At 32.2% G+C, this 25,132-nt stretch overlaps 1 protein-coding gene across 1 annotated transcript; it reads right to left on the bottom strand.

Moving 5' to 3' along the window:
• Positions 1-286: 286 nt before the first annotated feature.
• Positions 287-24,144, bottom strand: LOC148608935 (uncharacterized). The gene is made up of 13 exons (XM_088596477.1): positions 24,019-24,144; positions 19,770-19,857; positions 17,446-17,608; positions 16,808-16,956; positions 16,095-16,274; positions 13,408-13,522; positions 11,320-11,509; positions 10,813-10,998; positions 8,895-9,034; positions 7,937-8,040; positions 5,695-5,843; positions 4,256-4,568; positions 287-3,818 (listed from the first exon to the last, which is right to left on the bottom strand). The coding sequence occupies exons 2-13, from the start codon at positions 19,799-19,801 to the stop codon at positions 3,614-3,616; spliced, it is 1,926 nt and encodes a 641-aa protein (XP_088452603.1). The 5' UTR covers positions 19,802-19,857; positions 24,019-24,144; the 3' UTR covers positions 287-3,613.
• Positions 24,145-25,132: the final 988 nt, after the last annotated feature.

Genomic DNA, 25,132 nt, shown 5'->3' with positions numbered 1-25,132 from the left:
AGATAAGGTTCTCTTATTTAAAGTAATTTCAGTACAGTCTGGCAGCTACAAAAGTTAAAAACCACTTCTGTATTTAAATGATAGTTGTGGGATTTTAAAAATATTATGAACAAGATTTTTCTGAGATTTTGGCCGCCCAGTTTACAGGTTACAATAAATCATTGTTATTGTTCCTATTAGCACCTGTTAGTATTTACAAATAACAGGTTGGTATATGAATTCAAATCAATCCTAGAGTTCAATTAATCCATAAATGCTTATGATTTTAAAACAGACAAGAACAATATTTGTTTCAAATTTTATTTGGATTACATCTTCACTTAATATAAAAATATAAGTAAAGAAATGCAAAGATAAAATGTGACTGCACACATAAGTAAATTGTTAAGTTACAAGGATGGAATGTTTGTGGACGGCTGTAAGAGAGGTATAGAATATCATTTACAATAAACTGAAATGATAAAATAAATATATTCATGAAATTTGAAAATGGAAACAAAATATATTATTCATTGTGTTAATGTTACAAGTAACAAATTCAAATCAAATTTTAAAATCATACCACATTGATATTTTACTTGAAAATGTCTTTTCTAATTAAAAATAATTGTGTCTGTTTTTCCTTCTCCTTTTGAAAATCAATAAAAATTCAGAACTTTAAGAAATGTTCAGATTTCCCAAGAAGGTTCATCAAGTCAATACATATAATGGCACAGGAACTCAAAAACAAATTACGAACTTTTAGAGAATTAATTGTATAGTTTTTCTGCCTTAAAAATAAATACACAAGTCTAACGAAATATACTGTAAACATGAAAATCTTCAGGGGGTGATATTTTGCATTTTAGAAGGTTGAACATTTTGCATGGGGGAAATTTTCACATCTTCAGCTACCTCTCATAATTTTAATATCAAAAATCAAACTATTCGCGTGAGAGTTGTGGATATTATCTCAGCATGAATGTAGCGAAAATAACCCCTATACGAAAATTTTCACTTATACAGTAATCCTATAAGTGCTGGTTTTAACATAACAAAATGCCCATTAATTTGTATGACTGCAGTCATTAGAGTATTGGAACATATTTTGTTTTATTATTAACAAAAGTCAACACTTTTAACTTGATAAATTTTTGGTGTGGAAATGGTAATACATGGCATATGAATGATTTTGGGTTTAATGTTTTTGTGGTTACCTTATTTCAACATTTATTTTTCTTTATAGCATATACTTTTACATAATGCATTCCAAAGCCACCATGAATTCATCCGTTATCATTCATAGTTAATTAATGGGAATGTTTAAGAAACCAAAATGCAATCAATTAAGTCATATCAAAAGTTAGATGAACCTACATTTACTTCAAGTTGGGTACAACAAACTCCTACATTTTTATCCAAAAATGGGCTATTTATAACCGTTAATAAAAAAAAAACAGACCCAATCAACTATCAATCAAGAACAGATTCTGTGTTTTCTACTTTTAAAGTATTTTCAAAAATATTTGACTGGACAAAAATAACATGGTTGTTTCTAACAACATACAAGAAAACAGGCAGTTTAACATAATGAATGTCAGTATGTTACTGCATAGAAAATTAATATATTAAATACAGATGGCAATCTTAATAAAAAAAACTCCACTAATGGTTGATAACAAAAACACAACAAAAAACAAAAAAAAATCAGCAGTTCATTGCATACTACATTTTCTAATATACCACTGACAGACAAAGCTTCAAATACTCAAACAATAAAACAACAACTTACACAAACTGCTTACACACCAAATCTTATTCTGCTACAGAAAATGGTATTAACTTCTGAAAGCTGCAAAAGTTTCCTATCAGAAAAAAAGTTAATTTTCAAATGGATATTTGAACATGATTTCAGAGGAATAATTAATAATTGTATACAAAGTTTATTGTTTTAAAGGTATCACAGTTTTAATATAATGTTTAAGCACTATATGCTGTTTAGAATAAAAAACAAAAATAATGTATTCAACACATATTACTGGACGAACACATCAACCTTGAAGATCATATATTGAAATAATTTACAAGTAGTTGAACGAATTTTCCCAATAATTCAAAATTCACTAAAAAGCTTCTTGGAAACTTGTACTTGTAGTAATGTACTATTTTATTATTGAGAAATTATGAAAATTCTACAAAAGTGTGAGATCAAACAGAGTTCTGAATAGAAATAAAATGACTAAACTTATGCATGTTAAGATAATGGTGATAAATAATACTGAATGGGGTATCCATATTTTTACTACAAGATATAATGAGAATATAGTGAAGAACACTGCTCATTCCATTGTAAGACCTGTGTGTCAACTTGTATTTCAAAGTTCATGACTTTAGATAAAAAAGTAGCATGGTAAATGGTAACAAGTCATGATGAATATACTGTCCACATTTTAAATGGTCTACAATTTTTTCTTTTAAAACAACTCCCTTGTACCAATAACAATATTTAGTTATTTCATAACATTATGGTACCTTAACAAAGACAATTTGACAAATGTGTTCGGTATAATACCCTATAACTACTATAAAATTTACCACCCTGTTATTAAGGTATGAAAATATGTTTTCAGGATTTAAAAGATATATTCTCTCTAATGAAGAAAAGAATTTCACTATTGAATTGTATAGATTCTAAATAACATGTAAAATAAAAACAAACAAAAAAGAAAAAAAAACCTACAAATAAATTGTTATAATAATACTGATGTAGTATATAAAATGCTTTATCTTTATTCATTATTCATTACGACTAAAAATTTTGTACATGCCAGCAGCATCTAAAGACTGTGCATGTCTCCAGTAGTATATATGATTACTTGAAATATTGGATCAAACTATTTTAATGTATGAGACTATGAAGTTAACTTGTACATTTTTGCATTATTTCTATAAACAGTAGGATAGACTTATAGACACAAAGAAAGATTTAAAGCCAAGCTGAATTTCATAGAAATCTCAAGTATTTTTTTTTTTCAAACCCTTCATCACCTTAATTTTTCTACAATCAGATCTTAGAAAAACCTTGATGACTTTTTTTTCCTAAAAAAAAAACAGGGCAGTACAGGTTAACATGACAGAGGATAAATCAAATTTCAGATTCTTATATCCTGCACAGCTTAAAAAAGAAATCTTATCACAGATATTTGAAGCTATTTTGTGAGGATATTAACAAAGACAATTCATATAAGCACATTATGTATTTGTAATTAATGAGGAGTATCAAGTCCCTACTCACTTCCAACTCGCATTCATCTTGCACTAGTACCTCAAAAGCTTATCAATCTCACATATCTACCATATCATGATTTCTGGTGAACACAAAAGCATCAGCAGCACACAATTTCATTTCAATGAATAAATACATAGATAATACCAGTGGTACTGTAGTGGTCAGCTCTGTCTTTTATTATCACAGTTAGGAACACCCTGCTTCAATGTCAGCTTGTACTCTCAGAATATATGTTATAAAAGCCAATGTCACTTGACAAAGCTTTGATGTTTGGATTTTCAACCATGATTCATGTTTTTTTTCTCTGAAAGACTAGAAAAATACCATATATCTGCTGTAACACGTTTATCTAGGAAGAGGTGGTTTGGATGGTAAACCTGGAACTTTGGGTAATTGTCTACGTATTCTGGGCTGTATTTGTGAAGGCTGTAAGATGGCATTAGCTGTTCCTGGTCTCTGAAGGGGGATAACTGGTGGTGATTGTGTCTGTATTACTGGTTTAGTACTAGATTCTATAGCACCTATAGGTTTTCTGTTCTCAAATGCAGGGCTGAAAAGAGATGCAAACAAATCCCATTGCTTTAAGATTATATATTTTACAGATTACAAGAAATAAGCAGTATATTATTCCTTGTTTATCACCTGGTTGGTAACATAAAGTAGGTTGCAAATTGCATTCTTATCACTGAGAAATCACAATTGACTTTTGTGACACATATATAGAAACCGGATATTTGTAAATTATTTTCTGTGCATATCTCTTGTAGTCATGCAGAGTTAGAGAGATGTAGATCATTATAACATTCTTTTTTCAATACTGCTTCTTAACAATATTCTACCAAAATATGTTGTATTATCATGTTTAACATAACTCTAACATAATTCTTAATATCATTGTTTTACTAGGTATAATGTGATAACTAATTATATGTTTAAGTAGAACTGGTTCTACTTGCTGTAACTCATCCAACAAAGAACTAATGTTACCTTAGGGAACTGCCTACTAATGATGATAAATTTGTAGTCTTGACTTTCTGATAAGGCCTTCCTTCCAAAACTGGTGACACTGGCTTTTCATCCTTTGGAGGTATAGGAGCCAACACAGATGGACTAGTGGCTCTCTTTATAGGGGCTACTTTTATTGGAGGGATTGAAGGGCTAGGCCCAAGTGGATTTATAGCAGGGTCAGAATATTGTCTATCTACTTCTAAGTTCTCCTCAGAGAGAAGCTGAGGAGATATTGGTTTCCTTTCACCAGCACTGCCTGGTTTCTGTGGTGGTGTTGCTGAATTTCCTCTATCTGTAGACATAAACCATAATTTAAATTTAATCTGACAGTGTTATAAAGGTAACAACATGAAGTTGCACACATTGTTATGCTAGGCATACAACACTCCTATAAGAAGTGATATCCTACAGCAACTGAAATCAATTATAATGTATGCGCCATCTATATGAAGCCACACACTAAATTTGAAATAAATCCATCCAATGGGAGCCACACATTTTTTTATGAAAAATTTCTCTATATCATTCCACATAGTGAAAGTCTCATAAAACAGGAAGTTGATAACTGACAGCACCCAAATTGCTTTGAAAACAGAATTTCAAAACATTTTCGTAATGTAGTTGTATTTTATCTTAATGAATACTTTTATTGCGTCAGAATTTGTCTACACCTTATACTTTTAAAGATGTAGATCTCTTTGATGAAAAATTTATGTCTGACCCTTATGGTCTATCACAAGTAACAGCCGCCATATTTGACATCAGAAAAAAATCCCCACACCAGTTCTAGGCAGAATACTCTTAAGGATCATTCATACCAAGTTTAATCTAATTTGTTCAGTAGTGTCAGAGGAGAAGAGTTTCGAAAACTTGTGAATGACAATGACGGACGCCAAGTGATGGCTAAAACTCACATGGCCCTTTTAGCCACGTGAGATAAAGAAATTCAGAAATGTCACACATGGCAATGCCATAATACAAAAACATCAGACTAAAAGGGGATCATAAACACTTCTAAGTGTATAGAGTCTTTATCCAATAATTATTCACAGGTCATTGAAGACCTTTTTTTTTTGCTGTACTAGGTTACAAACCTCAATACCATATATTAATCTACCATGGACAAACAAGTTTAATTACTTAAAATTTGGTTACTGTAAATTTATTCCATTTTTACTTCCTACATAACCAGTCAAATACTATTGCTTCTTCACACAATCTCCGTAATTTCATTTGTGTCAATAGTTCTGTTGGGGTGTTGAACACATTTTAACAAGAAAAGTTCAACAATGTTCCAAAGTTAAATCACCAGCTATCTGATTCAACATTAAACTGAATATTCATATTTTTTCATGAACTTCGAAGTACCAGACCATGCAATAAAATTTAAATCTATGTATATCTAAAGCCTTGCTCACCAATTCTAGTGATACCCTCCATGAAGTCATCATCCTCATCTGTTGTAACTTCATCTTCATCTCCTGACAGACTGATAGCATCATCATGGTCATCATGGTTTATTACAAGGACTTGTGGAGCTCTAGCAGCTTGAATGACCTCCATTCTTCTGTAAAGTCATAAATTTCACGAATGGAATCTAAAATTACTTAATCATGAGTTGTCTCCCCTTCTAATGACCACTGCACATCACTACTATTCAGTACTATATATACACTAAATCTGTGAAAAGGTCAAGTTTTCCTACTTTACCAATAAGTATACTAATTCTTTAAAACAAATAAAACCCAGACCTGTCATTGTATTTTGAGAGACACCAATAAAGGAACTCATGAAGAAGAGTATATATACAATATAGGTACATTGTCGACAATTATTGAAGATATGTGATGAGGCGACGGAACAGATAGGAAATGCGAGGCTCTGCCGAGCTATTTCCCCTGTTCCAAGCCGAATACACATATCTTCAATAATTTTCGACAATGTACCTATATTGTTTTTATCCTGTTATAGTAATAGTTTTGTGCGTTTGTACATTTTTAAAATAAAATTTTAAAATGCATATCCCCTGAGGAGCCGCGATCGTTATACCCGAAGAAAAAAATTAATATGCATGGCGCATGACTCAGTAAACATTGAAATTCAATCTGCACCATATAATCCGTCAAAGCTGTTTGAAGAAAATAAGCAATGTATCAAAATTTATTTAATTCCAAGAGACAAATAAGTAAAATGAACAATAAATACAAATATACAAATATTTTGAATCTTGTTAAGTCGATTTTAAGAACATTAAAGTTTTGAATTTCGTGAGGAAGGTGGAAGCTGACTTGTTTCTGTTTGGTATATGGCAGTAGAGTTCAGGGGTGAAATTTGTGCACTAGTTTCTTTGGGATTTGAAATATTTGTTTGAGATTTTTAAAGAAGAGGAGGCAGTTGTATGGGCAGATCTATAATGTAGTGTTCCTCTGATTCATTATCTTGGGGTTTAGGCAGTAATGAATCCAAGACCATAACAGGTTCCTGGTCATTTGTCTCCTGAAGAGTTTTATCATATTGTAATGCATCAATTTCTTTAAGGCCCCGTGCAGGTCAGGTTGTTAAAAGAATAGGCCTGCAGCAGCGCTAAGCTTGTTGTAAAAGGCGACTAAATAGTGCTCAGTACCCTAGCCGGGGGCTAGGGCGCTCTGTCCACAGAGCAACTGGGATGTGTGCCCCAGGTGTTGGAATGGGGTACCCCTGGCGTGTTACATGCTGGGATTGTCAGGCTATAATACAGAAAACCTGACCGCAAACCATAGTGGTGCACCGTGTTGGGAAAGATGTCACGTTGCTCGCACGTTAAAGAACCCTACTGTGGTATTCTCCTGGAGTAGAAACCATACAGCTCCACCACAGGAGGCTAAATTGCCTGACCCTACCCACCTCTCCCTTTTTCCAGTGGCAATCAGGGTTTGTCGACCCCACTGTCCTTGTGTCCCATCCCTTTTTCATTTCATCATCATTTCATGTTCATTTTATCATCAATTTCATGTTCATCGTCTGAATATAGTTGAAATATTGCTGCTTGGATGTTAAACCCCAACAAACAAACAAACAAACAATTTCTTTAAGTGGGGACCAGTTTATGTTAAATTGTAACGGACATCTGGCTGCGAGGTCGACATGACTGAAATGACAGGGGAAGTCGTCTGCAAACTGATAATGAATCAAATCTGAACGAGATTTGGGATTTGCCATATATATGACGGTGAAAAAAATACAAACAAAATCATTATTTGGTTTACATAAAATCTTTTATTTCATTCAGGTGAAAACGAAACAAAACAGTAAAAAAAAAGATTAACCGGATAGGCAATCGCAATTTGTTTATATCGTATCTATGGTGGCGGCCATGATTAATTTACGCATACCAGAAAAAAGTAGTTCTGCCGATCATGTGAGTGGGAGGAGCCAGAAAGTCGATAACCTGCTAATGTACGGATATAGCAAAAAAATAACCGTATACCTTTATTCGTTTAACAAATAACCTCATTGCAGGATAAATAACCTCACTGTAGGATAAAAAACAAATAATGCTGTATAATGAGTACATGATTCATTAGTGTATGTGACAGATGCATCATTCAATTTATAATAGATCATATTTAATAAGTGGTAAATATGTGAATAAAGAAAATAAAAACATATCCAATATCTTACTTTTCATGCAATTTCTTCCATTCCATTAACTCATTAGTAATATCCTCTCTATCTCTCTCATCATCAGGGGGTGGGTCAAAACTGTGCTCTACTTTATGCTGAAACTAGAAACAAACATTGTAACATTAGAATTTTTATGCAAAAACTGCAATTTTGAATTCTGAAGTGAAAGAAATATTTAAGATGTTCATCAGTGATAGATAGACTCTTTCGAGGTAACTGTGGGCTACTTGATAAGTATGAATGGAACATGCTTAATATATACTTCTGTGATAAAAATTATTTTGTTGTACCTAAGCCCTACCTCGCAAAAGTGAATATTGAGCATGCTGATAGACTAAGCAGAAATGGGTTTATTTTTACACTATTCATGTTTATAAAGGCTTCTGATAGTTTGTTTTCTCATAGACATACAGAATGTAGAAATTTTCCCATGATGTTAGGCTATTGTTGCTACATATGTGTTGACAAACTGTCTTTGAAATTTTCCCTGTTATACAGTGTAAAATATCAAGATGTCTGATTGTGATGTTTACACATGTGAAAAGTACGACTTAACAAATATTGAACATAACACCCCACAAAATTTTGCACAATATCTGTCAGTACTGCCCTTTAATCTACTGTAGATAAAATATTGTTCTTTGGGTATAACTGTTTGTGGTTTTCTAGTAAAACCCCAAATAAAAATTCTCAACAAAATATAAGATTTCTGTTGAAATTATGAACTTTAATTTTAAATAATGACATGTAACTTCCCTACCTGGGGGAAAAACTTGACTCGTGTAGCTTCAGCACAAACCTGAGGGAATAACTTGACTTGTGTAGCTTCTGTACAAACTTGAGGGAATAACTTGACTCGTGTAGCTTCAGTACAAACCTGAGGGAATAACTTGACTTGTGTAGCTTCAGTACAAACCTGAGGGAATAACTTGACTCATGTAGCTTCAGTACAAACCTGAGGGAATAACTTGACTTGAGTAGCTTCAGTTGGTTGGTTATACTTTCTTCTGGACATTAGAGCTTTGGAAGGATTGCCACAGACTACTTTACCCAAGGTTAAGTCACTCACAGAATCATCAGTCTGATTAGATGAACCTACATTAAAAAAGGTCAGGAGCAATAAATCTACAATAGGCCTACACAACTAGTAATTCTTTCTAGGTGTCATTTCAATTCACTTAATATATTTCTACTTATAAAGATTAGTTAATCTGGGTGTCAAATTTTCAGCCATAAATACAAGCAGCTTGATTCAACAAACAAAACAGTGATCTTTTTTATGTTATTTTTGTTTATCAAATTTTAAAAATACATGTAGTACGACTTTGTGATAAGGACTGAGCCTAAGCAACATCCCTTTGTCAAAACATGAATGGTTTTCTGTCAGAAGTGATATATGCACTAAGAATGTGACTGTTTGACCTTTCAATACAGATATACATGATATGTTATATGAACTTTTGCACGTTCCCATTGGTCAAGACATCAGCCATATAAGAAGATAATAGTGCTTATCAATAAAGTTAAATGTAATTTGAGTATAAAAAGCTCTGGTCCTCAGCCTAAAATCATATTAAACAGAACTGCTGTATTTTACTGCATATAATGCACACATTTTTTATATAGAAATGATTCGTAGGGCATGGTATGTTGTATCTTCATTTTTATTGGCTCAACCAATCAAGTGAATATCAGAATATTTCATATATTTTTTTTATAGAGACAAATCAGACTTCCTGTTTCTATTTTTACATGTATTCAAGTCAAGATACTATAAATATGTAATTAAACAATTAAGGATTTTACTCTGTCAATATGTCATAAAAAGCACTTAATTGATAAATATTACTTTAGTTTAAATTTAGCTTCAAATCAATGTCATGAGTGTGAGACAATAAAATAAAATGCATGGTGATGTGCATAATGCATAAATATATAAGAATTAGCCACAAAAAGAATTTTTATACAAGAAAAGTGATTGTGTAATGTAAACAAACAATCCAGAAGTGAAATGTTACTGAAAGAAAGTTTTTCTAATCATCACGTACACCATTAAGTATGAAGCTTAAATGAAATTTTCTTCAAATCATGTTTAAATGTCTAAATAACATGTTTCAGACAAAGGTTGCTTATAAAACATAGTCAGAGATTAAAATAAATCAACTAAAAACCAAAAAGTAACAAATCCTTTTTTTGTCAAACCCTCCTTATTTAATGCTTCTGCAGCTGGAAATGAGTATTTTGAAACCATTTTCTTCATTTCTAACAATTTTTTTTTTTATAGGTATGTTTAAAATGAAAAATCCCAAAATTTCAGATACAACTAAAACTGGAAATGTTCAATTTTTCCTACTTTTGATTTTGTATTAAAAGCTATTTCACAAACCTGTGGCAATTTTATCTTGCTTCCAAATAAAATTTATTTAATTTATGTAGCTAATGATTGTATCATGATATTTCAGTGTGAATATTACTTCTTTTCCTCCTCATTTTGTTTTCATATGTTTTGACCTTTAAAATTGCAATGCGTACATAAATACACACCAAAATTATGAAATACGGTAAGTCTCAACTTATACCAGATTTCGTGAAAACTTTTTTTCTGTTGTTGGAGACAGGACTGACAAAGGCAAATGTTTTGTCAGTCCCACTGAAAATTTGCTAGTCCCATGCAATTAGACTTCACAAAATCTTTTTAACCGCTGTCAGTCATGGGACCAGCACAAGAGGTTCAAATTCTGGTCCTACCCCCTGTCAGGACTGGCAGGACCAGCGATTTTCGCAAACTCTGTTATACAAACAAACAAATGCGTAAATAATTTTTCACATTAAGATTCAAAATGATGTAACACGAGTTTTAACTCTTTTACTACCATCTGTGGTCTGTCTATTCCCTGAAGAAGCAGGTCTTGCTGTGGATGGTCTGGCACCTCCAATAGTTGTAGCAGGTCTTCTGGAACCAGTCGATGGCCTGAATCCTGTTCCTGGTCTCAACACTGTACCAGGACGGTAACCAGTTGTTGGTCTCAGTGTAGCACTTCCTGGTCTACTTGGAATGCCTAGGAATATATGAAAAGAACTTCAGTAAATCAATTAAGCAGGTGGTGGTAATGCTTGTGTAGAAATTTGAAAGGAGTTGACTGTAATAATCAAAGAACAATTTCTTTGGATTAACTAAGTGGCAATCTCTTGTTCCTTTTATTGAACATTTTGAAAATAAAAGTGTCTCTATTGGAAGACCAACAAGGGTGAATGTTGCTTGTGATTTTTTCTCTCTTAAGTTCTGTGTGGTTTTTTCTTTACTCCCCTGTTAACAATGTGCTTTGTTGAATACCTATATTTGACATTTTAGATAAAACCTTCTAACAATTGATCCTTACTATTAGAATCATTATCATCAGATTCTTCCTTTAGATTGAGATCATTCTGTAATTCCTCCAGGTAGGCCCAGTCATCATCAAATACGTTTGATTTCTTAGTTGGTGAAGCTGATTCTGTTAATAATTCATCGTCAAGGTATCTTAGTTGTGGTATAACTCTCTTCACTGCTTGTCTGTAATCATAGTCTTCCTGAAATACAGTTAATGGTAGAATTCTCAGACAATTTACATGTACATGAATGAATGCTGCAAATCTCCATTGTGGATTGAGAAAAGTATACCATATTGATTAATTACACCATTTCAGGACATATGTTAAAGAGATTTGTGATATTATTGTACATGTACCAAATTTTCTTTTATATATGTTTACGAAATATTGTTTACTGTAATGGTTGCAATACAAATTTTCTGGTCGTTGCAACGTTATAGAAAAACGTAAAAATAGTATTATTATTAATTGGCAAGAGTGAATAACCAAAATATTATTATGAGTGCCGAAGAACGTCTAGATTTAACGAGTGTGTGGAACTTGAGTTAAATCCTCAAGCATTCTTAGCATGAGTGATGATATTTTGGTAATTCACAATAAGCAATTAATTATCCTATTTATTATATAGATTTTCTTCATAATTGACCCATATTTTCAAACTGAATTTTGAATTATGCGATTGGCAGATTGATATCAAAGTTGTGACGTTATGGTGGGAGAAAGCGCGAGAGTGAAATTACCAAATTAATTTCACAGTGTGAATTATTGAAATTTATTACACTGGGAACATTCAATAAAACACTGCTATCTTTGTAATAATTTCATTTACCTTCCCAGAAAGGGCATCTCTGCAGGGATAATTGGTGACCCGATAATTATCAGCAAATATAAATCAAAGGAATTTTGCTCAAATTACTAATAAAGACCAACATTACATACGAAATGTTCTATCTTCATTTTTATGGGCTCAACCAGTCAAGTGAATATCAGAATACTTCATGTACTTTTTTTATAGAGACAAATCAGACTTAGTGTTTCTATTTTTACATGTATTCAAGCCATAATACTAAGAATAGTTTAATATAAATATAAATATGTAATTAAACAATTAAGGATATTTTACTCTGTCAATATGTTATAAAATGCACTTAATTGATAAATATTACTTAAGTGCAAATATATCTTCCAGTCAATGTCATGAGTGTAAGACAATAAAATAAAATGCTCCAAGGAGCGCAGGTAGATACCCACACTAAGGTACCATCAAATTAACTGTAAGAAAACTGTAAACCCCCCCCTTTTTAATGAACAAAGTCCAATTACTCTAGATTATAAAATAAAAAGAAAACAAAAATTGAAAGAGACCTTACCTGAAGATAAATAAACAGTTCACCAAAGTTTCATTGACCTTGCTGCAAGGATTTTCAAGTTTATAATCCAAAAACATAAAATCACCCCATTTTTGTGGAAATACCCATCACTCAAAATAAAAAAAAAGCAGAAATTAATAAAAATCAACAGAGTGCCCAAATCAATAAACAGAAACAATTCACGTAAACTGGCGGCAGCATTTTTCAATTATTGTGTAAGTGTGAATACAGATGGACACCGGTTTACCATTATATGTACAGAAAGGTGTATAAAAAAGAAAGAATTTTATACTGTACTATTCAATAAAAAGTTTATTGCATGAAAAATAGTGATTATTATTTATCCATTTAGTACAAAGTAAATATATTGCTGCATTTGCAACTTGTACAAAATAAAATCAGAACAATATTACCCAATATTCATGCAATAACCAATAATGAAGATGATCTTAAAAAAGGGCTCAAAGGAGATAAAATTATGATTCAATATTATACATAGATAACAGTGATTTACATAATATTCCTTATGTAAAGAATTTCACATTTTCACATGTAAAATGACATTTTATACCATTTGGAACCAAAACATATCTTGGTTTTCTGTAGTGATATATATATGCTTTAAAAATTCATAGGTTGTATGGGATATTTGTAATGATTGCAAAACATCAGATATCTGTATTAACAAAAGGTTAATAAAAATGATTACCAAATAGTAGTACCTACCTGTTCACTATCAGGAGTAGGTCGCACACAGATAGGATTACTTTCTAATGTCAGTTTGTTTAACTGTGTACACATAGCTAAGAACTGAACTTGTCCAATATCTTCCACATTGTTACTATAAAGATATCATTAAAAAATTGGTAATTCAATGAACAATTTATATTAAAACAATAGAATAGCATACTAGACTTAGACAAACTTATTTCATGATGTGTTAACACAGCTACAATGTATGGTACAGCACATGAGACTAACAATACCAACAAATTGGAACCAAATCTGTTGAGGAGTTTCCGAGTACAATATTTTGGTGTGTATAGTGCACTGTGCAATTCTGAAGGTCTAAACGTGTGAAAAAAAGTTTTTTAGACTTAGGTTGCAGTAAAATTGTGTAAGACACAAAAATTGATATTTTGCACTTGATCGGTCAATTTATTTACCTTAATGCGGAATTTCCTATGAAAATGTGAGGCTTATAAAACAAAATCGAAAGGCGGGAAAATCAGACATTTCAGGTTTTGGTTGTAACTCAAATTTCACAATTTTTCATTTAAAAACATACTTTTAAGAAAAAAATTGTAAGAAACAATCAAAATAAGTATCAGAATAATCATTTTCAGCTGTAAAAGCATTTGATAAGGAGGGTTTGAAAAAAAGGAATAGTTACTTTTTGGTTTTTAGTTGTTTCATATTAATTTCTAACCATGCTTTTATATGCTGACCTATTCCTTCACTCTTATGAGGCTCACTTTATAGCTGATCTGATCAGAAAAAAAGAATAACGTTTGGCAAGATCCTTCAATCTCAGTTTCCGCTATATAGATGACGTATTATCTTTAAACAATCCTAATTTTGGGGATTTGATACATTGCATCTACCCAAAAGAACTTGAAATAAAGGATACTACAGACAGTGTGAAGTCATCCTCATATTTTGACCTACACTTAGAAATCGATGGTAAAGGAAAACTATTGACCAAACTTTATGACAAATGTGATGACTTTTCATTCAGAATTGTCATTTTTCCTGTCATCTGTGGCAACATCCCTTCGGCACCTGTGTATGGAGTGTTCATATCACAACTCATACATTACGCCAGAGCTTGCCGAAACTACACAGACTTTTTGTATTGCGCTAGAACTCGAACAAATAGGCTTCTGGAACAGGGTTATGTTGCTACAAGATTGAAGTCATCATTACTGAAGTTTTATGGTCATCATCATGAACTCCTGGATCGTTATGGTGTATCTATCTGCACCATGAAAACCGATTTATTCAATGGGTCATAGTTTTCCTTTCCTCGTTTGTCTACCCAGGACTTGACTTTTTATGAGCAACTCGGCAGGTGTTTCTATAAAAGCAGAAGACGCTTACCCTACAGGTGCACCTGGTCCATGCTCCCAGTTTTTAGTGGAGTCCGAGTTGCTCATTTGCTTTTGTTACTTTGTATGTATGATTTTAGTTATTTTATGTTCTTTGTTGTGTATGTCTGTTTTCCATGTCTGGTCTTTGTCCCTGGATTACATTACATAACCTTGGTTCCCTTGATTACTCTTTATAAGAAGGAAATATTGTACAACCTTTGTTTAAAACATGTTATTAAGTCATCTGAACATGATTTGAAGAAAATATCACTAAAAATTTAATACTTAAAGTTGTATTTGATGATTAAATAAAATTTCTGTCAGTAACAGTTCACTTCCGGTTTGTTTGTTACATTACGCAATGTCTTTTCACGTACTGAAATCTTTAATTTCATGGCCAATTCTTATGTATTGATGAATAATACGCACCCCCATGTTCTGGAAATGATATCTACGTAAAAATGTGCACATAATACACACCAAAATACGGTAGTTGCGTCCAAAAACTGTTCCTACATTTTTGTTGGATAGTGCATAATGGAAAAAAAAGATACAGTTAAGCCCCTTAACTCCAACAAAATGACAACAGGATATGATCTAGTACATATGGTGACTAACAATCTTACAAAATTTGAACAAAATCTGTACAGCAGTATCAGAGCAGTGTGTCCACAAAGTGTACCTATAGTGAAACATGAACAACTGTTCCATAATTCCTGTTAAAATGGTGGTGCAAAAACTACAAATAATGAATAACAATCCTACAAAGTTTGAACAAAATCCATTGAGCAGTTTCTGGCGAGTTTCATCCACAAAGTCGAGTGTGATAGATGGATACACAGATACACATGCACACAAACACCTGCATATCTATGCCCCTTCCCTATGTTGCTAGAGACAAAAATTTGATATAAAACATCGTGTAAATGTAGAAAACTGGTCAAATCTGGTCATTATAGGAGACACATGTCTTCAAAATAATAATGATTCAGCATTTTTACAGACAGCAAACAGAATTAGGCAACTACTTGACCTGCTTCATTGTTGGTGACACAGGTAAAAAAAAAAGGAAGAAAGTTTCCATCAATTATGACTAACATCCTACCCAAAATTATTATTATGTTCTTGTAAATGTATCTGAGAACTTGTCCTTAAGATAAACATTGGTATACCACCATGATAATGGAATGACAAACCTCTCCTTACCCTTCCATATCTAATACCTGCAGGTTCTCCAGCATACTGACAGGACTCATATTGCTAATTTCATAATATAAACATTGGTATACCAGCATGACAATGGAATGACAAAGCTCTCCTTACCCTTCCATATCTAATATCTGTAGGTTCTCCAGCATACTGACAGGACTCATATCACTGATTTCATTGTAAGATAAATAAACTTCTGTTAGACTGATCATTGAAGAAATTCCATCTAACTCTAACAGGCCACATCGTGACATCCATAATATCTGCACTGTCCGTAATGATGATCCTAAATCCCTATTTAAATTATAATAGACTGTTAAAATATATCCTACAGTAATTTGAACATTACTTCTGTCCCATAAGTCTGAAGGGTCCTAGAAACACAAATATTAAATAAGATAATTATTAAGGGTTGAATATTTCATGGCTTTATCATAACTATTATCTTTTATTCTCTTTTATTTGGTCTTTTAATCTACTTTTTGGACCACTAGAAATCATGGGACTGTGTGATATAAATAATTTGCCATTGTAATGGATTGTTGTGTGGTCGTGTGATGTTTATACACTAATTAAACCATGCAGACTGAAACTTATTAGGGTTGACAATTTTTATGTTTGATATTGGAAAATGGTCATCCGTCACTTGCAAAATTTGTGGGTCAATGACCGGCATTTTTGCTGTTTCCTGAGTATTGGGCAGGCCATTTTTGTCATTACTTAACCTTCAGCTATCACCCAGGGTAAAAGAATGCAATATAAATGGCCAGCTCATGGTACAACAATGATAAAATGGATATCTCATGATTTATTTCTTAATTACCCACCTGATGTAAGGTATACAACTATTAGATAATTTAAGTTGTGATAAACATGGTAACAATGATCCAAAGTTCCCTAAACTTGTATCTGTGGTGTCAACTTTCAATTCCAAACTCCTAACATCTTCAAGGTTCTGTATTCCTGTTAAAGCTTTCTGGAATCATAAGAAAAAAAAATGTTGCTGAGATGTTAAAAATACTAGATCACTTATGAATCTGGCTTAAAAAATGAAAAAAAAACATGGTAAATTTAAAATTCAGAAAATCTAAGCTTTTTTTAGACTATAGAAAAAGTACTAATAAAAAGATTATCTTTTTGGTATAGAGAAATCTGTCTGACCAACCCCTTTTGTGTTCAGTACAGGCAGATTTTAGGTAAAAGGTATATTTGACTTTAACAGTTAAATGTACTTTAGCAGATAATTCATGCATTTCAGGGTGAAAATGTTCAATTTAATGGAGCCGTTTTTGTACTAGTCTGAGTAGATAATTTGTATACAACTAGAGGTCAGGTCTCCCAAGTCATACTTTGTACTAGTCTGACACACTGAATATATAATTTGTACACTAGAGGTAAGGTCCCCAAAGTTATAAGTAAATGTATTTCATGCCAATTGGGTAAAGTAATGAAAAGTTATACATACCAATTTACCAGGAGATAAATATTGTTCCATCAAAATTTCACTATCTTCTAAAACAATGGGCTCCGGGTTTATCTTTGATTCTTTGAATTCTGTAATTTGCACCCCTCGTGCCCCAAGGGCACTTTCAGGGCGTCCTTGTAGACTGGAACTCATGCTCTGTAACCTTCAACATGAAAGAATACTTAGCAAAAGAGCTCTTTGTATGTTATTATCAGCTAAGTATTTAATGACTATTAGTCATATAAAAATATAATAATACAAGTCTAGGGTAAAAAAACAAAACAACATGCCAAAACATTCTGTGCTTTAACAACATTACTACACAGGCAAAATTGCAATAAATATTCTTCATATGTTTATATACAGGTATATTTCTGAAAAAAAGTATTTTTTGACTGACAAATTTATTCATGAAAAACTGTTAAATAAACAGCATATGGTATTTTTATGTTTTTAGTAGGACTTCATATATAAAAATGAGTTTTCGTATGATTTCATGTATTTTCAAAAGCACAAAAACATCTTTTAACCATACTGGTCTTGAACATATAATTCCATATGTATCTGATATTCAACATGATAGAAACAATGAAACAAACATCTGAAGCATCTACACATGTAAAAAAAGTTATCTATGAGTATGTATGTTTATCATCACCTTGATAGTAAATGATGTTGGCTATGGTGATTTGTCATTTACCACTGGTTTGATTGTAAATAATGATGGTCATGGTAATTTGTCATTTTACCACAGCATTGATAGTAAATGATGATGGCCATGGTGATTTATCATTTTACCACAGCTTTGATAGTAAATGATGTTGGTCATGACGATTTGTCATTTTACCACAGCTTTGATAGTAAATGATGTTGGTCATGATGATTTGTCATTTTACCACAGGTTTGATAGTAAATGATGATGGCCATGGTGATTTGACATTTTACAACAGGTTTGATTGTAAATGATGTTGGCCATTGTGATTTGTTATTTTACCACAAGCTTGATAGTAAATGATGATGGCCATGGTGATTTGTCTTTTTCCCACAGCTTTGATAGTAAATGATTTTTGCCACAGCGATTTGTCATTTACCACTGGTTTGATTGTAAATAATGATGGTCATGGTACAATGTAATTTGCCATTTTACCACAGGTTTGATAGTAAATGATGTTGGCCATGGTGATTTGTCATTTACCACTGGTTTGATTGTATATAATGATGTTCATGGTAATTTGCCATTTCACCACAGGTTTGATAGTAAATGATCTTGGCCATGGTGATTTGCCATTTCACCACAGGTTTGATAGTAAATGATCTAGGCCATGGTGATTTGTCATTTTACCACAGGTTTGATTGTTAATGATATATGTCATGGTAATTTGTCATTTACTCTAGGTTACAGCCATCATTAATGGAAGATCTTTATTTTGACAACCATATTTGCCAGCTTTCACATCATCTTCAAGATTCACAAGACCAAAATTACATCCAGCCTTGAAACAACTGCAAAAAGTGGGCCTTTATATCAATTCAGCAAACACAAAATCTATGAGAATAAATTCAAAGTAACTTATTTCAGAAGTAAAATGCTTTCTGATTGGATATGAAATTGTGTCCATCATCTCAAAGACCAAATTTTGCAATGGGACTGTGACATCATCAACCTTTTTTAATGATCTACATTCAAATTTTGATACAAGTACTACCACTAAATTATAAGGAATGACTATCATATTTTTGGTCTATTTGAAATAACCTCAATGTGTGTGGTGCACATTTGAAATTTAGTGTGCACCATGTGATTTATATTTATAAACAGATGTTTATAAAAATGGCGACTGTTATGGTGCAAATTCTCTTGTGACTTCAGTAAACTGGATAAAGAATAACTGTCATACATCTATGATGTCGGTTATATGTTTATCGAAGTAACATTTACTATCAAACTTGTGGTAAAATGAAAATTCCTATCTGACATGCTTCAAAGGTCTTTAAACCACAGCCATAGTAATTTATCAGTTTTGATATTTCAAGTTTGTAATTTGATATGTTAATACATGTTAATGATATTGGTCATGGTCATTTTTCATTTTATGTTCAGTCCAGGTGAGCCAAAAATCACCAGAATTGACTAATTTTCATGAAAAGAAATTAACTTTTTATCCCATTCCTCTTAAAGTTTCCCACTTTCTCGAACGTAAAGTATTTCTCAGGAAGGGAACCATTTACCAGTGGCTTCAACCCCATTTTTTATCTAATTTAAATGAAATTTGGTTAATATATGCAAGTACCCAGTATATCTAATTAAATACATTAAGTATTACCTATAGTAAAGTGAGTCTTGAGCAACAGCCATTGAAAAATGATGATGATTTTTCCTCTAAGCGACTTGCACCTTACATACTCTACTACCTAAAAAAGTAAAATTATTTTTTTTCTTTTTAAAATAACCACCAATGGGCACATGCAATATTCAGGCAGTAAGACATGCAACAGTATAAAAGGCAATATGGGAATTAATCAACATATCTTTAGTGATGAGCATACCACAGGGTTATATAAAAAAAAAAAAAAAAAGAAAAACATTGATAGCATTTCACTTATTCAGATGTAAAAAATTGATGTTTTTAATGGAAGAAATTGTGTCAAAAATAATCACAAAACTATCACATGCAGTGGAAACACTTAATGATGAAGCAGTTTTGGCTTTAATCAGCGGATTTTGAGATATCAGAAGTTACAAGTCATGTGACAAACTAACGGACAATGATATGCAGTAATATTTTTTGTAAAAAAAAAAACATTTAAACATCAATATTGGTGAGTAAAAATGGTGTAATGGACCAATTCAGGAATTCAACTGCTATCCTAGTGAACAACGTTGCGCCATCACAGCTAACTCTTTAAAGTAGATTTTGACCAATGAGGATAGTCACGAACAATAGCAATCCCAGAATGCAATACAGTTTCTGAATCAGTTCATTCTTGAAGATGTCCAGTTTTCATTACAGAGACCAAGCATTAGTAAGATCCTACATGAATATGCATGTATATGTAGTGTCAGAAACATGAAATGCTGCAAATCATTATGGGAAATTACATAATTTGGAAGCCACTCACATGCACTGAATAGTGACATGCTTTTGTTGTTTTGATTAGACTGGTTGCTTACTGAATCACTTCTACAATGTTTGTAAGTCAGCACAACTGGAAAACCAGTTTCTTTTAAAAAGTCTAAATTCATGCTTCTGTTCCGGTTACAGATCTGATTTTCAAATTCATGGCATGACTTCATACATTTTGAGTACTAGTATAATTAATTTAAAAAACATCTGGACTTGTCTTGTGCATTGTGTTTTAAACTATCTTTAGTCATAGTTACATTAAAATGACAATGAAAATTGTTGAATGATAGCTCATTTTAGAGAGTGAAATATCAGCACTCTGTCAGACATTTTTCCTTAAATTTTAAACTTGTTTCAAATGAGAGGATGTAAAATCTGCAAGCAAGAATTACTTGCCAGCGAGAACAATACTGGGCTATCCCAATTACAGTGGTTAAAATGTTAATCGTCTGATCCAGTTACTGATATGGCCAGAAAATGCTAATGTTATTTATATAAAAAAAATCGAAAATTTTACTTTCCAATTCTGTATATTCAGGGGCTGCTCTGGCTTCCAAAATTCTGTCGCCAAAAAAATCGCAAGCTACCATTTTACGTCGCCAATTTTCAGAAATTAGAGCCAGGGGGGGCAAAAAAAAATTATACTTATTAAGACCACTGATGAATTATCTTTGTCAATTCATCAAAATAACCTCTCCATTCATCACATACATGTACACAAAATTCACTCTTGATGCATGAATGAAGCAGGTTTTTAGCTCTAGTCTGTCACTTTCATATGCATAAAATAATGAAGGACTACTCCAGAAACAGGTATTTTATTTCAATCAAGGACTTTATTACTTTTCTCACATAGTCCCTGATTTCAAAGCATTTTCACCTTTGTCCTTCATGGTTTAATTTATCTTACAATATAATTTGATTTTTTTTTGTAATTTAACAAACTGGATTCTTTTTTTTTTTTTTCGTGATAAAATTCTAACAAACTACATTTTGTACCATGGATCATTAATTGTGTCCCTGTTTAATTATCTTGGTATCAGAATAGTATTTCCTTAATTAGATTTCGGGAATCCCCATTCCATTTGTTTACCTATTTTCCAGCCAAAAAGTCACATGGCCAAAGTGTAAACAAATGTCATCTATTTTCTTTCATCAGTTCTTTAATTTCTAAGTATTTAGATACTTCCTGATGGGATAATCGTTGTTAATTGGATTTAATTTATTCTGTTTTTAGTCTTTTTCTGAATGTATCCCATGGTTAGACAGGGTTTTGAAGCTTGTACGTAGCCATGTCCACATAACCATATGTGTTTACCTTTAACCAGATGAGAGTTTTGATTGGCTCAATAATATATTTACATTTGATTGACACCTCCCATGAGGATGTTGTCAGTCACGGTCGTCTGGTCTAATTACCGTTAATTGCCTTTAGTCGTAAATTGGTCATGGTCTTCCTGTCAATTTTGTTATACAAAACTTAGGCGCCAAGAAAATCGCCAATTGGTTATTTTTGTCGCCAGATAAAATAAAAAATCGCAAATTGCGACATTGGTGAAGCCAAGCGCGACACCTGTATATTATGTCATATTCTTGTCTTTGTTTAATTATTCAACTAATGAATGAAAATCAGATGTCAACTATACGCCATTATTATTGTCGTCGAACCCTACTTCCGATGCAGATATTAAAATAGTATGAGGAGCCATATGGGATACAATACAATTACACTATTTAAATAATAATATGCTAGTATTTGATTTATTGATGAAAATATGGTATTGGGCAAAAATGACTATATATAATCTTCTTTTTTTTAAAAGATAAATATTTATACGTGGGAATTTAAACACTTTGTTTTTAAAGGCAATTTTTTTCAAAATGATGTTTATCTTATTTCAATTTCTACTAAAATAATTACTTGACTGAAATTGATATACTGCAGGATGAAGTCTATCATTAGATTATTAAAACTTGCTAATCTATTAATTTCCAAATATTTAAAAAAATTTTTACAACCCATTCTTTTGTGCAACTAATTATTCAATTGAATCGATTCTAACTTTGAAAATTAAATCATTTACACATTTGAACAGCTTAAATAAATTTCACAAAAAGACTGTCACACAAAAAAAATAATTAAAATTTTCAGTTTTTGGAATTTTTGTCAGAAAATGCAAATATTATTAAAATAATGCATGAAGGCAGATTTCAAAGCATCAGGGTCACATTTTTTTTCTTCATTACGGAAATAAAAAATATCCCAAATTAGCTTAATTTGGTCCATTATGAATTTTCCTATCATTAAATATTGCATATCATTTATTCATTTCCATTGATTTTTCCTAAGTAAAATATTTTTAAGATGAGGATAGAAATGTATAATATTTAACTTGTAAAATCCTCAGAAAATGTTCATTTTTTGTTGATCAGGCTTTCCATAGTTTTTTTCCATTGACAGATGACATACTGTACATGTATTTTGGTCATGTGATTGTTGTTTGGGAAGCTTTGCAAATGGCAGACAACAAATCGATATAAATTGATTGGTTCCATGTGTATTTTTAACATTTCAGATAGGGATTAAACAATATTGCATACAGAGGTTTTGGAATAACTGGAAATATTCTATGTTGAGCTTAAAACTTGAAAATTACCTGGAATGCCAGCAATTTAACTTTTGTTATTGTTTTGAATAAACAAGCAGGTTTCAGCATCAAAAACCTCTGACTATAGCATGTGCAATCAGTTCCATTCAAAAAGGGATTTTAATAATACACTAGTTATGCACCAGAAAGAGGTTAAAGCAGTATACTCATTGACCCAAGAAAACATGCACCATTAAATAGCAGCTAGAACATTGCTTCAAAACTCAAAAGAAAATGTTTAAAATTGGCCTAGATTGCATCTCTAAGCTAATTTTCTCTGCAGGTTCAGTTGGCACTTCCAAGAGGTACATGTACATGCAACACAATCCCATAAATTTGGTTGATTACTTGAGTGATGGGACGCAAGAACTTTTTCAGTTCATTCAGACAGAAAGATACCACTCTAGTTTTTTGGGAAGGTGTTACATTTACCCAGCAGAGTTCTCAACTGAGTACAACAAAGATGGTCTATTCAGGTGTCATGATTTGACGCATAAGACAGTAAGTACAATGTTAATGAATGCTAGTTTTTTTTTGTTTGGACTACAGACTACAGTACCGAGATGGTCGATCTCATGGCATAAAAAGTGTGATGTTAGAATTCTTGAAACAAAATGCTGTAATCATGGATGCTGACATAAAACAAAGAACGTTAGTTGAAATACTGATTGGATAAAACGGTACATGGTAATGCAAAAAAAAAAAAAAAAAAACATTTTAGCATAACAACGTGACCTCAACAATACGAACATAAAGCGAACATTGACGCCCTTGATCATATGTAACACGTTTTTACATACATCATAATTGTCTTCCTTAATTTAACTGCTTTAAAAGGTTTTTTTGTCTGTAAATAATGTGAAGTTTAGTGGATAGTATTCCGTCGCAACGGACGCGAATCCTCCATTTTGGAATTTGTGAACTAGGCATGCGCAAAGTCGAAGGGATGGTATAAAATGTATAGCCCGTACTCGAACTCGTACCAGAAGTAATTAAGGACCCAACGTTCTGACGGAAATCAAAAGAAAGTAATCCAGGGACAAAGACCAAACGTGGACAACGGACATACACAACAATGAACATTAAGTGACTAAAATAATACATACAAAGCAACAAAAGCAATTGAGTAACTCGTAATCCACTAAAAACTGGGAGCATGGACCAGGTACACCGGTAGAGTAAGCGTCTTCTGTTTTTCTAGAAACATCCACCGAATTGCTCATAAAAAGTTAAGTTCAGGGTAGACGAAAGAGGAAAAGAATACTATGGCACGTTAAGTTTACATGGTGCAGATGAATACACCATATCGATCCAAGAGTTCATGATGACCACCATAAAACTTCTGTAGTGTTGATTTCAATATTGTAGCAACATAACTCTATTTCAGAAGCCTGATTGTAAGAAGTCTAGCGCGACACAAAAAATCTGCGTAGAACTTTACGGCAAGCTCTGGCATAACATATAAGAGTTGTGATATGAAAACTTCATACACGAGTGCTGAAGGGATGTTCCCATAGATGAAATACCAAGTTTCACCCGTACCCAAATACTATCTTGACAATTTCTTCATTATTACTTAATATTTCCAGTTGATAGTTGGTACACATTTACATTACACAATGAATAGGCTAGAATTAATGATTTTTAAATTTGTTTTCTCGAAAAAAAAAGGTTCTATTCGATTTTCTCTTTTCAAAAGATATAAATTATGTAACCCATACCCAAAAATCAAAGTCCGGTATTTTTCGTTATCTATAAACATTTAATGTATATTTGACACAAGAAGTTAAATATGGTCTACTATAAAGATCCTTGTTTGACATTAGAATATCGTAATATTATATAAATTTTCATTGAAGATATATCAAAATCACACAGGACTCCGTTTGTGAGACTTTCCTTTTCATTCTGGAA

The sequence above is a fragment of the Perna viridis genome, chromosome 8 (assembly GCF_037379345.1).
Source record: "Perna viridis isolate PV_CMFRI_1.1 ecotype Kerala chromosome 8, ASM3737934v1, whole genome shotgun sequence".
NCBI lineage: Eukaryota > Metazoa > Mollusca > Bivalvia > Mytilida > Mytilidae > Perna > Perna viridis.
Note: the sequence above shows the minus strand (reverse complement) of the source record. Positions and strands in the feature narration are given on the sequence as shown.

What these genes read in the sequence shown, in the direction of transcription:
- LOC148608935 (XM_088596477.1), bottom strand. Translation starts at nt 19,801, where the DNA reads ATGGCTGTTGCTCAAGACTCACTTTACTATAG. An exon ending in CAGATATTAGATATGGAAGG is followed by an intron (nt 13,523 to 16,094) that starts GTAAGGAGAGCT and finishes ATATCTTTATAG; the next exon opens with TAACAATGTGGAAGATATTG. An exon ending in AAGTCAAGTTATTCCCTCAG is followed by an intron (nt 8,041 to 8,894) that starts GTTTGTACTGAA and finishes GTTTGTTTCTAG; the next exon opens with TTTCAGCATAAAGTAGAGCA.